The following is a 13,332-nucleotide window of genomic DNA, read 5'->3' as shown; positions in this document are numbered from 1 at the left end:
AGGCAGCGAGGAGATGGGAGGCAGGAGCCCTGTTAGGGTGCCATGGCAGTGGTCTGGGAGCGATAACAAGGCATGGGGCAGGAGGGGACCTTGGGGACAAAACTGCAGGACTTGGGTTAGAAGGACTTGGTGGCTGGGGAGTTGGGAAGGCAGGGAGAAGTAAAGTGTATGAGGTCAAGCAGGGAGTTGTGTTTTGGAGGTGACCAGGTGGTTCACTGGGGGGTTCCCTGGGGATGCTGAGAGCTGAGGACCCGGGGGCTCGGCCAGAGAGTGGAGGAGAACTAAGAGGCGGAGAGACAAAGGGTGGGGAGCTGCTGATCCTGGGGGGGTGGGTGGCTAGGCTGTTTCTGTGTGTGTGTTTGACATGGGGTGTAGCCCACGGGAACTTGGGGGAGGCAGGTGTGGCCTCGCTTTGGGAGCTAGTCAGGAGCAGTGGGGTGGAGGGAAGGGGTTACAGAAGCTTGGGCTTGTCTGTGGCTGTGGAGGTGAGCACAGCGAGGACGATGGGGCGGGGGAAGGGAAGGACGGTGGTCTTGGAGGAGCAGGGAGGTGATGCCAGCCTGTGTGAAGGCATGGTGGCCAGCTTTCCTGAGACTGGCATCTCTTGCATAGGGAGGGGACCAGCCAGCACCCAGGTCCTGGAGGTCTTGGAGTCCTTTTTCTGCAAGTCCAGATTCCATCTTTTGGGGTGGCCATTCTCTCACAGGATGCTCCCTGAGGGCCGGGACTGTGTGTTCTTCCCAAGTCCTGTCCTCAGAATGGCACATGCTCAGGGAGGCCGATGGGTGGGGAGGGGACCTGAGGGGTCTGAGGAATAAGCCCTTGACAGGTTTTCTGTGAGAGCTCTCCAAGCTCCGGGCTGAGGCCCGTGGAAACTGCCACTGACCAGCTCCAGCAGAAGACATGTGACCTGGAGGGACTGGGCCACGAGTTTGGAGAGGGAACTCTCTGTTATTGGAGGTGGTCTCAGTGTTCCTGAAGGCAGGAGAGGATCAGGGGTGCTAGCGCCAGAGAATTAGGGAGGGATAGAATGTTCCAGGTGGGGACCGGTGTGGGCTCAGAGGGTCCCTCACCTGTGAGATGGCAGACTGGCTGGAGGGGCCCTGGGAGGAGCAGAGGGCAATGGTCTAGTGTGGGAGTCTGCACACAGTGCTCAAGTCCTTGTGACCAGGCCTATGGGTGGAGTCCCAGGCTTGGGAATTTCTATCCGTTTGGTGTGGGGAACCCTGGAAGGTTCTCAAGGTGAGACAGCTCCTGGTTTGTCGCATCTGGGCTCGGCGTTCTCTGTTCTCACTGTTCTCTCTCTTGGTTAGGGCATCAGGTTCAGATTTCGGCGACAGGGCCTAGGGGCTGGGAGGCTGTTGTATACACTCCACCCCGCCACTATGGTCCCAACCCTTGCCTGCCTGTTCCACAGGAAGCTGGTCTGGAGCAAGTCCACTTGGCCGTGAAGGCTCAGGGCAACACGGAGGACGTAGACTCCCTGTTGGCTCAGTTGTTGGATGAGCTCATCTCAGACTGCAGGTAGGGGGTGCCTGGCACCCACGCGCCCTTCCCTCCTGGCTCAGCGAGGCCCTTTCCCTGGGAGTGCTCGTGTGTGGCGGTGAGTGGCGGCATGTCTCCCCAGCCATGCTTGGCCAGCCGTCCAGCCCGTGCTCAGTCCAAAGGTGGTGCAGCCAGCGCGGGGAGTTGAAAAGGTGACATTTAGAGCAGGTCATAAATCTCCCTGCAGCAGCAGCAGCTGTGGGCCTGGGGCGGACCAGCTCACCTGAATGGGGAGCATTGTGTCTCTGATCCCTGACCTCTTAGTTCCCTGATGGAATCTCCAGGAGGAGCTGGCTGGTGGGGCTGACGGCGCCTCTCCTTCCCAAGGCCACATCGGGGACCACGGCTTCCAGTTATCCTTATGTCGACTTCAGGAAAAGAGGGCTCTGGGGGTGGTGGGGAGTGGGGATGCTCAGAGGCCCAGCAGAAGGGGAGGCATCTCAGCATCTCCCCCAAAGCTGGGAGATTTGGGGCTGGCTACCCACCTGCTCTGAGCCTTGCTTTCCTCATCTTCAACCCCTCATTAAGAATAACTGCTTATAATAGCACAGAAGCAAAATGCTTGGCACTTTAGAAAGTGTGTAATAGATGCTGGCTATAACTATTATTAGGAAGAAGCGTCAGGAGACTTAGGTCTTGTCCCTTTAACCAGCGTTGTGGCTTCCGGCAGCTTCACTTCTCTGGACCTCAGTTTTTTCAGCTGTGAAATGGACTTTATGACACATAGTTGCTTTTCTACTATCTTTGGGGTTAAGGGTTAATGTAGGAAAAGTGTATTCTAGGCTCCCCTCGATCTTACCATCCCACCTCCTGCTTATCATCGTACCCCCAACTCAGGGGTGGAATTCCAGGCAGGTCATTAGGCATTCCCCGAACCTTCCTGGAGCCCAGAGCCTGTTGACGAGCCTGTAGCTTCAGCCCCTCCAGGGGTGACAGATGGAAAAGTGAGCCAAGGAAGCTGGGTGTGTTGAGGAGTTTAGAGGTGGGTGCTGCAGGAGCTCAGAGCAGGTGCATTACACTCAGATTCAACTCAGGGGAGCTTCCTGGAGGGGTCGCTCTCCCTAGGGGACCTCTGAAGGAGGAGCGGGAGGAGCTAGCCTTTGCAGAAGGGACTGCCCAGGCAGAGGTGCAAAGCCTGAAAGGCCTGCCACCTCTGTGGGTTGGCAGGGGAAGAGGACGCCCAAATGGGATCGATAGGCCTGGGGGGTCTGCTAAGGTGAGCTCAGCACTGGGGGACTTGGCAGAGGGCCCGGGATCCCCGTGGTTCTGGAGCTTGTCCTGGCTGCAGAGTGAGGGAGGGGTTGGTGGTGGTGGTGAGGAGACTCTGGACAAAGGTGTCATCGAGGCCAGGGACATGGGGAGGGGTGGGGGCCAAGGGAGGCAGAAGGCAGTGTGGACTCTTTATCTGGCATCGTGACGACCACAACCTCGTACTAACACTTCCTGTGGGAGGTACTGGTTGCGAGCATGTGACACGTATGGACTAATCACAAGCACCTTATGAGGTAGGAAGTGGGGAGATCCATGAGAAAACTAAGGCGCGGAGAGATTAACTTGCTCAGACTCACTCCCCTGTAAGTGGCTGAGACCGCTGGCTGGATCGCTCTCTGAGGAACAGGACTTGCTGGTGCATTGGATGTGGGGGCCCAAGGAAGGTGCAGAGTGATCCCCCAGCTCTGGCCAGAGCAGCTGGGTAGACAGCAGGGCTATTCTCAGGGGGATCAGTGGGGGAAAGAGGAGCTTTTGGGGAAGACGAGGCACTTAGGACTGGCCGTGTTGGTGGGAAGAACCTGAGAGCATCTGTGGTCTGGAGGTTGGAGGACAGAGTGAGGCTGGAGGGGCAAGGCGGGGTGCGGTCAGTGTGGGGAGGGGCTCCGAGTGACTCACGGTGGACCATGGGCCCAGCTTGGCAGCCCGGGTATGGAGGGTGGGTTCTACCCATGGCACTGCTTGTGACTCATACGGTATGTGGACCTTGGCGGGTGTCAGGTGCCTGAAGCATCAGAGACAGGGGCGGACCCGAGTCCAGACCCAGGGCTCTGTTCTCAGAGGATTCAGCTAAACACACTTCTGCTAAAGCCTGGTCCCTTTTGAGGCACTCTGCTGGGGCTAGAAAGTGCCTGGGGGCCTTCTGGGGGAGTAGGTCCCAGGTCAGGAGGGTGGGGGAGGAAAGCTTCCCATCTTCTTGGAAGCATCATTGGGTCTCCAGGGAGGAATACCAGATATCAGGAGACCTGCCTTCAGGCACCTCTTGAGGCCACTGATAGCTCTGGGACAGCAGCAAGAGGGCTGCCTTCACCTCTGCTTTGGGCTGCTGAGCAGGGCGGCCAGGCATGGGGACCCCAAGCCAGGGGGTCACAGCCAACCACTGGCTGCACTCCATTCCTTCAGCCAGACCTTGTCCCACCTCCCAATCAGTGTCCTTCCTTCCACACCTCTCTTTTCCTGGCTTCTCTCCCTCTTAGCCCCCAGCCCCCTGCCAGGGTGCCCCTCTGTTCCTCCAGCCCAACCTTCTCTCACCCTTGGACCCATGGATCCATCTGCCTGCCACACCTCTCTACTGCTTGTCAGCCAGTGCTTCCAGCTCCTTCTTGGGGGTCTTCCCAAAACTGGAGCCTCGGCTTCAGCCCTCAGCAGCTCCCCCTGCCTTTAAAGAGCAGTCCCAGCTCTCACCCTCATAGACAGACCTCTGTGTCCGCACTCCCTCTCTCCCTCACAGACCCCAGCCATCCTACCTTCCAGCCCTTTGGAGCCCCTGGGCTGGCTTGTCCAGGTCTTGCCATCCCAGGTGTGTTCCCTCCTGCCTCTGAGCCTTTTTCCTGTGCACATACTGTTCCTTTGGCCGGAACACCATCTGGCTTTTCTTGGCCCAACTCGCTTCCTCCAGGAAGTACTTCTGACTCTGAGGCTGCCCAGGAGGTGGGGATCTAGCCTGTCTGCCTCTCTGTTCTGGGTGCTCTGGACCCAGCCCTGTCAGGACCCACAGAGCTGTCCTTCATGAGGAAGAAAGGAATGACCCCTAGACCAATTCACCTTTTAGGCTGGACACTGTGCCTTCTGGGTGGCTGTTCCTGACAAAGATACCCGTGTCACTGCGGAGGTGACTTTTCAAGCCTTCCAGCTCTGCTCTTGGCCTGCACTGAGCCATCCTGGGCCTGCCCACCATTTCCAAGTCAGCCAGGGTTCGCAGGGCGACTGTCCCTGTTTGGGATGGGGACATGATGCCATCCGACCTGCTCTTCCCAGTTTCCCTTTTGTTCCATTCCCGCTACCTTGGGCTTTCCTGGGGCTGGAAAGGGCCAAGACATCTCATTGGTGGTGGTCACGGGTCCTGGCTGTTTCGGGGGGAGTTTTGGCTGGGCTGGTGGCCTCCGTGAAAATCTCCCTTTGGTGGTCTGTAGGGCAGTCCCTCCCAGCTCCCGACCCAGGCTCGGAGCATAAATCACCCCGGTTGGCTCAGCTCTCCAGATCCGACTCCAGATCTGCCTGCCCCCGCCCTCAGGCCCACTCAGGCCTCCTTCCCAGGCAGGCCCCAGCCCAGGACTCGGGCCCAGGCCCCCCTTTACCCAGGCGGCATGCCCCTCCACCACGAATCAAGTGGGCTGGGGATGGAGGCCGCCCCTCTCCTGGCCTGGGGCAGCCCCATCCGCGGCACCCTCGGGGCAGTAAATATTATATTACTACAGGGTGTGCAGTACGTGACCTGAGACAGGCCCCGGGGCTTAAGTTTCCCGAGATGGAGTTTGCGTACTGCTCCCCCCACCCTAAAAATTCAATTAAAAAAAATAACAGGAAAAATGTAGTGCGCCGAGGGCCTGCCAGAGCCGTGTATCTGGCGGCGGCGGTGCCGCTGCGCTCCGGCCGTAATTGGTTCTGCATAGCTTGGGGAAATTGGCAGAAAAATAAATCAGCCGGGAGCCGGAGTCGAGACGCTGCGGGGAGGGGAGTGTGAGCTGGGGAGAGCTGCAAGTGGTGGGGGCAGAGCTGGTGGAGCGGGTTTGACTGATGTCCTGTTTGGGAGTCAAGGGCTCAGTGGGGGTGGGGCGGGGGGCTGGAGCAGCCCCCCACCCCCAGCAGGGATCATCTAGAGGGCTCCTGCATGGTGAGGGAGAGCGCAGACGCCCCCTCTCCCCTTCCACGTGACCCTGCGTGTGTATTGACTGACCCCGGAGGAAGAGCCATGTGAAGGAGGACTTCTGGGGAGCCCATGGGGGGCAGGGTGGGTCAGAGTCCTGTGTCTCTGACCAGGATGGAGTTTAAACCCAACACCCACGTGGGGCCTATGATGGGGTTTCTGGAGCTACATGTACCCCCTACCTCCTCTCCATAGGCTTCCCGAATGGAGGGTTCTGGGAGGGGTGTCCTGGGGCTGCCCCAGGTCAGCACAGCTGTATTGCTGGCTGCCGGCCTCCCCACAGCGTCTGCAGTGGCTTGTCAGGGGTCCATAAATTTCCTTCCTGAAGAACGTGTGAGTGCAACAGAACGGGTTCATTTCAGCCCAGGGCAACTTAGCGCTCTGGCCTCTGCTCTAGGAGGATGCAGGGGGCATAGAGGGACCTGTTGGCCCCTCTGAGGGCTTGCGGTTTTTTGGACAGAGGGGACACCCGGGCCAAAGAACTTCTAAGTCCCAACAGGCGCCTCCTGAAGAGAGGGTTGAGAGACTTCTGAGCAGGAGGCCTGTGGGCCTGTGTAGTTAGGGAAGGCTTCCTGGAGGAAGTGAGGAGGGAGCAGGTCCCATAGAGAGATGGGTCAGGCTGGAGAAAGCACCTAGGGCCCATGGAGCCCCCTGCAGGCAGGCTGAGGGTGTGGGGTTTGTTTGGGGTGGGGGGAGGGCTGTCTGTGCACAGGTGCGTGTGCTGGGCTCATCCCATCTGTCTGTCCCTCATAGCCAGCCCCTAGGTGATGTCCACGAGATACCATCTGCCACCCAACTAGACCAGTACCTGTATAGGCTGCGCAGCCGACACCTGAACCAGATGACTGAGGCAGCGCTGGCCCTGAAGCTCGGGCACAGCGGGCTCCCAGCTGCCCTGGAGCAGGCTGAAGACTGGCTGCTACGTCTGCGCGCCCTGGCTGAGGAGGTAGGAGGCCCTGGAAGGTATCCTCCTTCCTGCCTGCAGACATCAGAACTTGGAGGGGCATGGGGACTGTCTGGACCCTGATCTGACTCCAACTCTGTCACAGGGTGAGCTTGGACAGGTGACTCAGTGTCCCCTATTTGCTGCAGGAGGAGAGAGGATGCAACCGGACACTGGGTGTTACGGGGCCTCGCTGAGAGCCTGGTGTGCAGCTGGTGTTCTGTCAGTGCCCCCAACACGGGCTCAGTACATGTGTTTAATCAGTGTCACTAAAGTACATCAGAGATGGAGCTGGGACCAGAACCCCGGAGCACCTGGCTCTGGGTCCACTGCTGGGGCCTGCTGCCCCAGTGACCCAACTCCTCCCTGCCAACCAGGATCTGTCTGCCCCTGGCCTCAAACCTGCCTCTCTGGGGACACTGTACTTCTTGCTGTCCTGGATGCCTCCCAGCCCCAGGCCTCAGGAGGCTATATTTGCAGGAACTGTGTCCTACCTAATCAGAGAGAAGTGGCTGCCTTTTGTTCCCACCTGTAGACCACCCTCCTCCTTGCCCCAGGTCAGATGTACCCCCCGTCCCAGTTCCCAAGGCAAGCAAGCCTTCCACAAGTTTGTCCAGAACAAGGACAAGGTTCTGCTCATGTGTCATGGGCAGACCAGCTGCTGCCCACTCCGACCAGAGGAGTTGTGGCCCCCTATGGAGGCGGTGGGGTGGTGAGGAAGGATCTCTCCAGCAGGACTGTGGGGGGGGGCAGGGCCCAAGAGGGGCTTTTGGAGGAGCGAGTTGTTGAAGAGGAGAGAGGGGTGCAGGAGGTGGAACGCTGCTCAGAAGGGGAAGACAGCCCAGAAAGTTGATCTCTGAGAGTCAGCCTTGGACTTGTCCCTGATCAGGCCTTTGGGCATGTGGCCAGCTACCTGGGGAGAACACTGTTGCTCAGCCACAAGCTGACTCCGTGCAGTGGCTACAGACCATCCTCTTGGGCTGGTCAAAGGCTGCCTTCCATCATCTTGGCCCAGATGTTCCCAGGACTCTGAGCACAGACTGGGAAGGGTTAAGGTCCAATGGGTGCTCCTGACTGCAAGGGACCCCAGAGAGCATCTTTCTCAATTTTGAACGTGCATCAGAATCCCCTGAAAGGTTTGTTTATTTTTTTAAAAGATTTTATTTATTTATTTGACAGACAGAGATCACAAGTAGGCAGAGAGGCAGGCAGAGAGAGAGAGAGGGGGAAGCAGGCTCCCCACCGAGCAGAGAGCCCGATGAGGGGCTCCATCCTAGGACCCTGGGATCATGACCTGAGCCGAAGGCAGAGGCTTTAACCCACTGAGCCACCCAGGCGCCCCTCCCCTGAGGGGTTTATTAAAACAGGTTACATGCCATGTCTGACCCTGCATGTCAGAGCAGGTAGAGCCTGAGAATTTGCATTTCTAGCATGTTACCAGGAGCCGCTGCTGCTCTAGGGACCACAATGGTATTGCGGTTGGGTACCCCTATTTGGAGGCAGAAAAACCTGGGTGGCTCCTACTCTCTTTGAGCTTGAATTTTCTCACATGGCAAATGGGGCTGCCTGTCCTTGCTGTAGGGAATAAGTGAAACCATGAAATGCCCCATGAGCCTCCAGGGACATGAGCTCTCAGCCATGGCCATGGCCCTTGTTAGAGACCAGGAGCCACCTCACTGAGCACGCTTTGCTCACTAACCTTGGAAGCAGGTGGGCTGCACCCAGCAGTTTTCACTCAGAGTCACTGGCTCTGAGGGGCTCAGGCCTTGCAGTTCTGTTCTGGGCTAGTCACCATTTCCAGAGCCCGAGATCATGAGGCCCGATAACAGACCAGACCCCACAAGTCCCTGCTATGAGAGTTGGGGGAGTGTCCTTTGGGAAGGGACACACCTGGGGATTCACTGCTACTCTCAGGGGTGAAGAAGCTTCTTAAGTGTGATGTCGTCTCTCGGGTCAAATCAAATCCTCCAGTCCCGGCACCCCCGGGAGCACCTCTCTGCCCAGTGGAAGGGATCTAAGAAGATAAGCTCTGGGCTCCAGGCAGGAGTGTCTCTTCCCAGAAAACGTGAACCCAGCTCCGTGAATTTTTGGCAGGCTCCTCATGTGAGCGGAGGCAGCTTCATGCCCCGTGCTTGGGGGCGGCTAGCCGTGGAAGACAGAGGGACCCAGCCAGCCGTGGGGGTCAAGGAGGCTGTTGGGGGTGGGCAGTGGGGGAGCTGGAAGCTGGGAGGGAAGGTGGCTGCTGGTGGGCTGTGGGGCATGGGCCTCCCCGACTCTGAATGCTGCCCTCTCTCCAGCCCCAGAACAGCCTGCCCGACATCATCATCTGGATGCTGCAGGGGGACAAGCGGGTGGCGTACCACCGGGTGCCTGCGCGTGACATCCTCTTCTCCCGGCGGGGCGCCAGCTACTGCGGCAAGAACTGTGGGAAGCTGCAGACGCTATTTCTCAAAGTGGGTTCCTTTTCCTTAAGTCAGGATCATATCTTCTTCCAGGAAGTGCCCTTCCCCTTTTGTGTCTCCTTCTGGTCTCCATCCGATTGAGAGTCTGTAGGCTCTCAGAGGGCTTTGTGTAAAATCATTTCCCTTCAGGTCCTTGCACCCTGCACACCTGGGCTAGGAAGCTGGCAGGTGAGAGCTGGAATCTCGGGGTGCTGGAAATGAATGAGGCAGGGTCTTTGCCCCCTGCTCCCCACCCCCAGGCTGTCTGGGGGGGCTGACTCCCGAGGCTGTTCTCGATCCCATAGCCAGGTCTCTGGTAGGGAGGTTTAGCCCTCAGCCTCCACCCCAGCCTCTAAGAGCCCTGGTATGGACCTCCTTGCCCTGCCTGAGAGCTTTGACTCCAGCTAGAGTCATGCTCAGGTTCAAGTTCTTCCCTGTGGAAAGGCTGGCGTCAGGGCACTGAGTGCACCTGTGGCTCTGGTCCATCTGAGAGCTGGAGGCAAGGAATCCAGGACCCCTCATGTTGTCCTGCCTGCATCTCGCCTCCCTTTTCTCCTCCTTCAACCCTGACCCTTGCTCCCCGTCTGTCTTCTTTCAGGGTACTGGCCAGCCTTGGGCTGGGTGACAGGGATGTGAGCAGGTGCCTGAGCATGCCCTCTCCTCCTCTCTGGGTTCACGTGGGGACATGGAGCCAAGGTTTTGTGGTGGGGGTACTGTGGCCTGGTGTCCAGGACACAATTCAGGGAAATCCCTCCTGTGCTGTGACTGCCCGGGCCCCAGGGGAGGGTCCCTGTTTGGAGGGCTGTCACTGAGGCTGTCCTGCAGGAGGAGTAGCGCTCACTCCAGAAGGCTTTCTTGGCATTATAAGCTGCCTGGCCTTCAGCCCGGCTGGCCCATTTTCCCCAGCCCCTTGCTCTCAGCCTTCTTTTCCCGGCCCCTCCTTCCATCCACACCAGGGACCAGCGCCTGCCTCTCCTCTTCCAGGAAGTCGTTGTTGGCTAGCCTTAGCCTCAAACCTCTGAGTGCCTGTTGGTCAACCCATTCATATACCAGCCGGTCTTTCTTGTCCTGCCCTGGGCTGGAGAACGAGGGTGGGTTTCAACAGTACAGCGTGTGTGGACAGGTGGCAGGGTTGGCTGGAAGCCTGTGTGGCATTGGGTAGGTTGCCTGACCTTTCTGAACTGCTAGTTGTCTTCTCACATGTAACACGAGCATCAGGCTGCCCACTTCACAGGTGGTGAAGGTTGGAACTAGGTGACACAGGTCATGGGTCTTGCTTAAATGAGGTGATCAATGAGTATCAGTTTCTCTCCCCTCTTGTCCCTTTTTTCTTCTGGGGTGCTTCCTTGCTTCTTGGGGAGAGGTATCTTTCCACCAGCATGACTAGAGGTGAGGTGATAACCTGGACCCCAGGTCACTGGAGAGACTAGCCCCCCTAGCCTGCCTCCATGCTACCTGGGGCAGGTCCCCTGTGCTTTCCTCACCTCCTAGCCTCCCGCCTTTCTGTTTCCTCAGCCAGCTCCTCACCAAGCTGGGCAGAAGGGCAAGGAGGTGGAAGAGCTGACACTTTGCAGTGGGGTTCACCAGGGAAGGCTGTCTGGCTAGAGCTCACTTGAGTAGGATGAGCTTCAAGCTCTGACCTCTTGACCCTGCATCCTTGGGGAAACACAAACTGAAAAATTTTCCCTGATTCCAAGCAAAAAAAAAAAAGATATAGAATTGTTTCTCGAAGTCTTCCCCACTGAGTTTATGAGCCCCGCCAGTAGCTCCTGAGCAAGTTGTACAAAAATGTTGGCAGCAAGCAGAGACCAAGAAAACATTGGTGTTTCTTAACTTAAACCAAAGTTGGAAAAAATGAGCACCAGTAGAGAGGGAGAGGAGCCCCAAACTAGACATTTCTTTATTTGCTGTTGCTATTTTGGGTCCGGCAGGCTGGCCCTGTCTGGGGGAGGGCAGGGGAGAGACTAGGGGTGGAGGGGAAGGGGGGGGTCAGGCATTCCTGCCATCTCCCTGGGGCTCGTGGTTTGGAGGGAAGAAGGCCACTCACCACCCCAGGGAGGAGACCGCTGAAGTGAACGGTCATGGGAGGTCGCCAGGGGGTGACATGCGGGGTCAGGCCATCCTCTAGGCTTCACCGAGGATGAACCAAAAGCAGAGAGGCTGGGTGAAGGGGGAGACGGTCATTGCCTTGGCATGTCCTGCACCCCTTCTTTTTCCCCTTACCTGGCGTGGGCTCTCCCTCTGGGGATCCGGGCCTCCCGAACCTGCTGGCAACCTCTTACTTAGTCACCCCCGCTTCCCTCTTCTGAACCCACCAAAGCTCCTTTTTCCTCTCCCTCAGCCCGTGTTACAGAGGATGTACCTACCCCTCCAGGCTCATGCTCATGAGACCTATGGGCTTAATGGGCTCCTTCCTGGAAGGGACAATGTGTGGTCGGGAGAGGGAGGCGCTCCGGCTTGTCAGGCCGCAGCTGACTGTTGATTTCAGTCAAACGGTGAAGTAGTTGTGGAGAATAAGTGTTTCATGTTGGGCTGTCGTGGTTATTCCATTTTGGCAGAGCTTCTGAAAGTTTCAAGGTAATAAGCAATTGAGGACCAGTGACGAGTGGCTAACATGCTGATAAGCGCTTGAAAGGGTAGCGGTATCAGATGGTAGGCTAACATCTAGCCGAAACAAAAATAACAAAAATACCCCTCACCACCCCCGCTTCGAGGGGGGAAAAAAAAACAAACTGCAAATTAAGGATGAGGTCTTAACTTCTTCCTCTTCCAGTCCTGGATCATTGTATCTCCTTCAGAGACACGTTCTAGAACTGCACTGTCCAGTATGGCCACTGTAAGAGGCCATTTGCATTTCAAAGAATTAGAACTAAGAATTTAGTTCCCCAGTCACCCTGCTGCATTTCGAGGGTTTGATCACTGCATGGGGCTAGTGCTACGAGATTGGACCGTGATATAAACCGTTTTGTAGCAGCAAGTTCCATTGGGGAGGGTCACTCTAGAAGAGAACAGAAATGGGGGCATGGTGGGAGAGGGGAGAACGGGGGATTCTGGTCTCGGCCTGGCTCGGCTTTGCAGAAAGCATCAAGATGGGGATGAAGCAGTCTTCTTTGGAGAGAAGGAATCTTGGCAAGTGTGGAGAAGCCTTTTTAATTATACACTCCCTTTCTGTGAAATTCTGGAAAGTCCTCCAAAACGACACATATCTAGGCATCAGGCTGCTATGCCCAGTCCCTGCCACAGTGGAGACATCCTGATCTTAAAGGTGATCCTGGCTTTCTGCCTTTCTCTGGTACTCAGTACCCCATGGAGGGGGTGCCCGGAGCCCGGATGCCGGTGCAGATACGGGTGAAGCTCTGGTTTGGGCTTTCTGTGGATGAGAAGGAGTTCAACCAGTTTGCTGAGGGAAAGCTGTCCGTCTTTGCTGAAACCGTGAGTGCCTGCCAGCCTGCCCTTGTCTGCCCCCTGCCCCCAAGCTGCTCTGGACCCCACTTACTTCTCTTTATCACTTGCTCTCCAGTATGAGAACCAGACCAAACTGGCCCTTGTTGGGAACTGGGGCACGACAGGCCTCACCTACCCCAAGTTTTCTGATGTCACGGGCAAGATCAAGCTCCCCAAGGATAGCTTCCGCCCCTCAGCTGGCTGGACCTGGGCTGGAGACTGGTTCGTGTGTCCAGAGAAGACGTGAGTCAGGGGCAGGGAGGATGGGGGTCCCCCTCTGCCCTGGTCCCTTCTCTGAAAGGCCACAGTCCTGTTAATGTCTCTGCTTGCTCCTCTTGCCTGTAAGCTGGGCACAGGGGCTCCCACCTGAACTCTTCCAGGGCTGGGGGCTTGCTAGGCGCCATTGTTTCTGGAAAGGCTCCAACAATGGGAAAGTCCTTTACTATTGAACTAGTTGGCCTCTGTTTGACTTTGCATCCCTTCTTTGCAATCTTCTTCTCCCAGAGGCCACAGCCTTGTTCCTCCTCCCTGTGTTAACCCTTCCCATGCCCAAGGAACCTCCTCTCTCTCTCTGTGCCTCTCAGAACAAGGCCATCCTGCCGTAAAACCGTCCCCACCCCTTTCTCCTCTCTCATTTCCTATTTGGTTGATGTTCAACACCTGGGGTTCTTTGATTTTCTTCATTTAAATCAAAGTATAGCATATATTATACTAAGTCCATGAATCTTAAGTGTGCAGCTTGATCACACTTTACCTTTCAACAACTGTCTACCTGTTGAGCATCAATGACTCACCAGGCTTTTGGTGTCTTTGGCTCCCTTTCT

At 57.0% G+C, this 13,332-nt stretch overlaps 1 protein-coding gene across 24 annotated transcripts in view; it reads left to right on the top strand.

Moving 5' to 3' along the window:
* The window catches only part of DYSF (dysferlin), a 203,920-nt gene that overhangs the window by 86,998 nt on the left and 103,590 nt on the right, over positions 1–13,332 (top strand). For all 24 annotated transcript variants that reach the window (XM_047743874.1, XM_047743882.1, XM_047743880.1 and 21 more), the window contains 5 exons: positions 1,418–1,524; positions 6,434–6,626; positions 8,921–9,076; positions 12,365–12,496; positions 12,585–12,751. In XM_047743874.1, coding sequence (XP_047599830.1) covers positions 1,418–1,524; positions 6,434–6,626; positions 8,921–9,076; positions 12,365–12,496; positions 12,585–12,751 — 755 coding nt within the window. The remainder of the gene's footprint in view (positions 1–1,417; positions 1,525–6,433; positions 6,627–8,920; positions 9,077–12,364; positions 12,497–12,584; positions 12,752–13,332) is intronic.

This window comes from Lutra lutra, chromosome 9, assembly GCF_902655055.1.
Source record: "Lutra lutra chromosome 9, mLutLut1.2, whole genome shotgun sequence".
NCBI lineage: Eukaryota > Metazoa > Chordata > Mammalia > Carnivora > Mustelidae > Lutra > Lutra lutra.
This window is presented reverse-complemented; position numbering and strand designations above follow the sequence as displayed.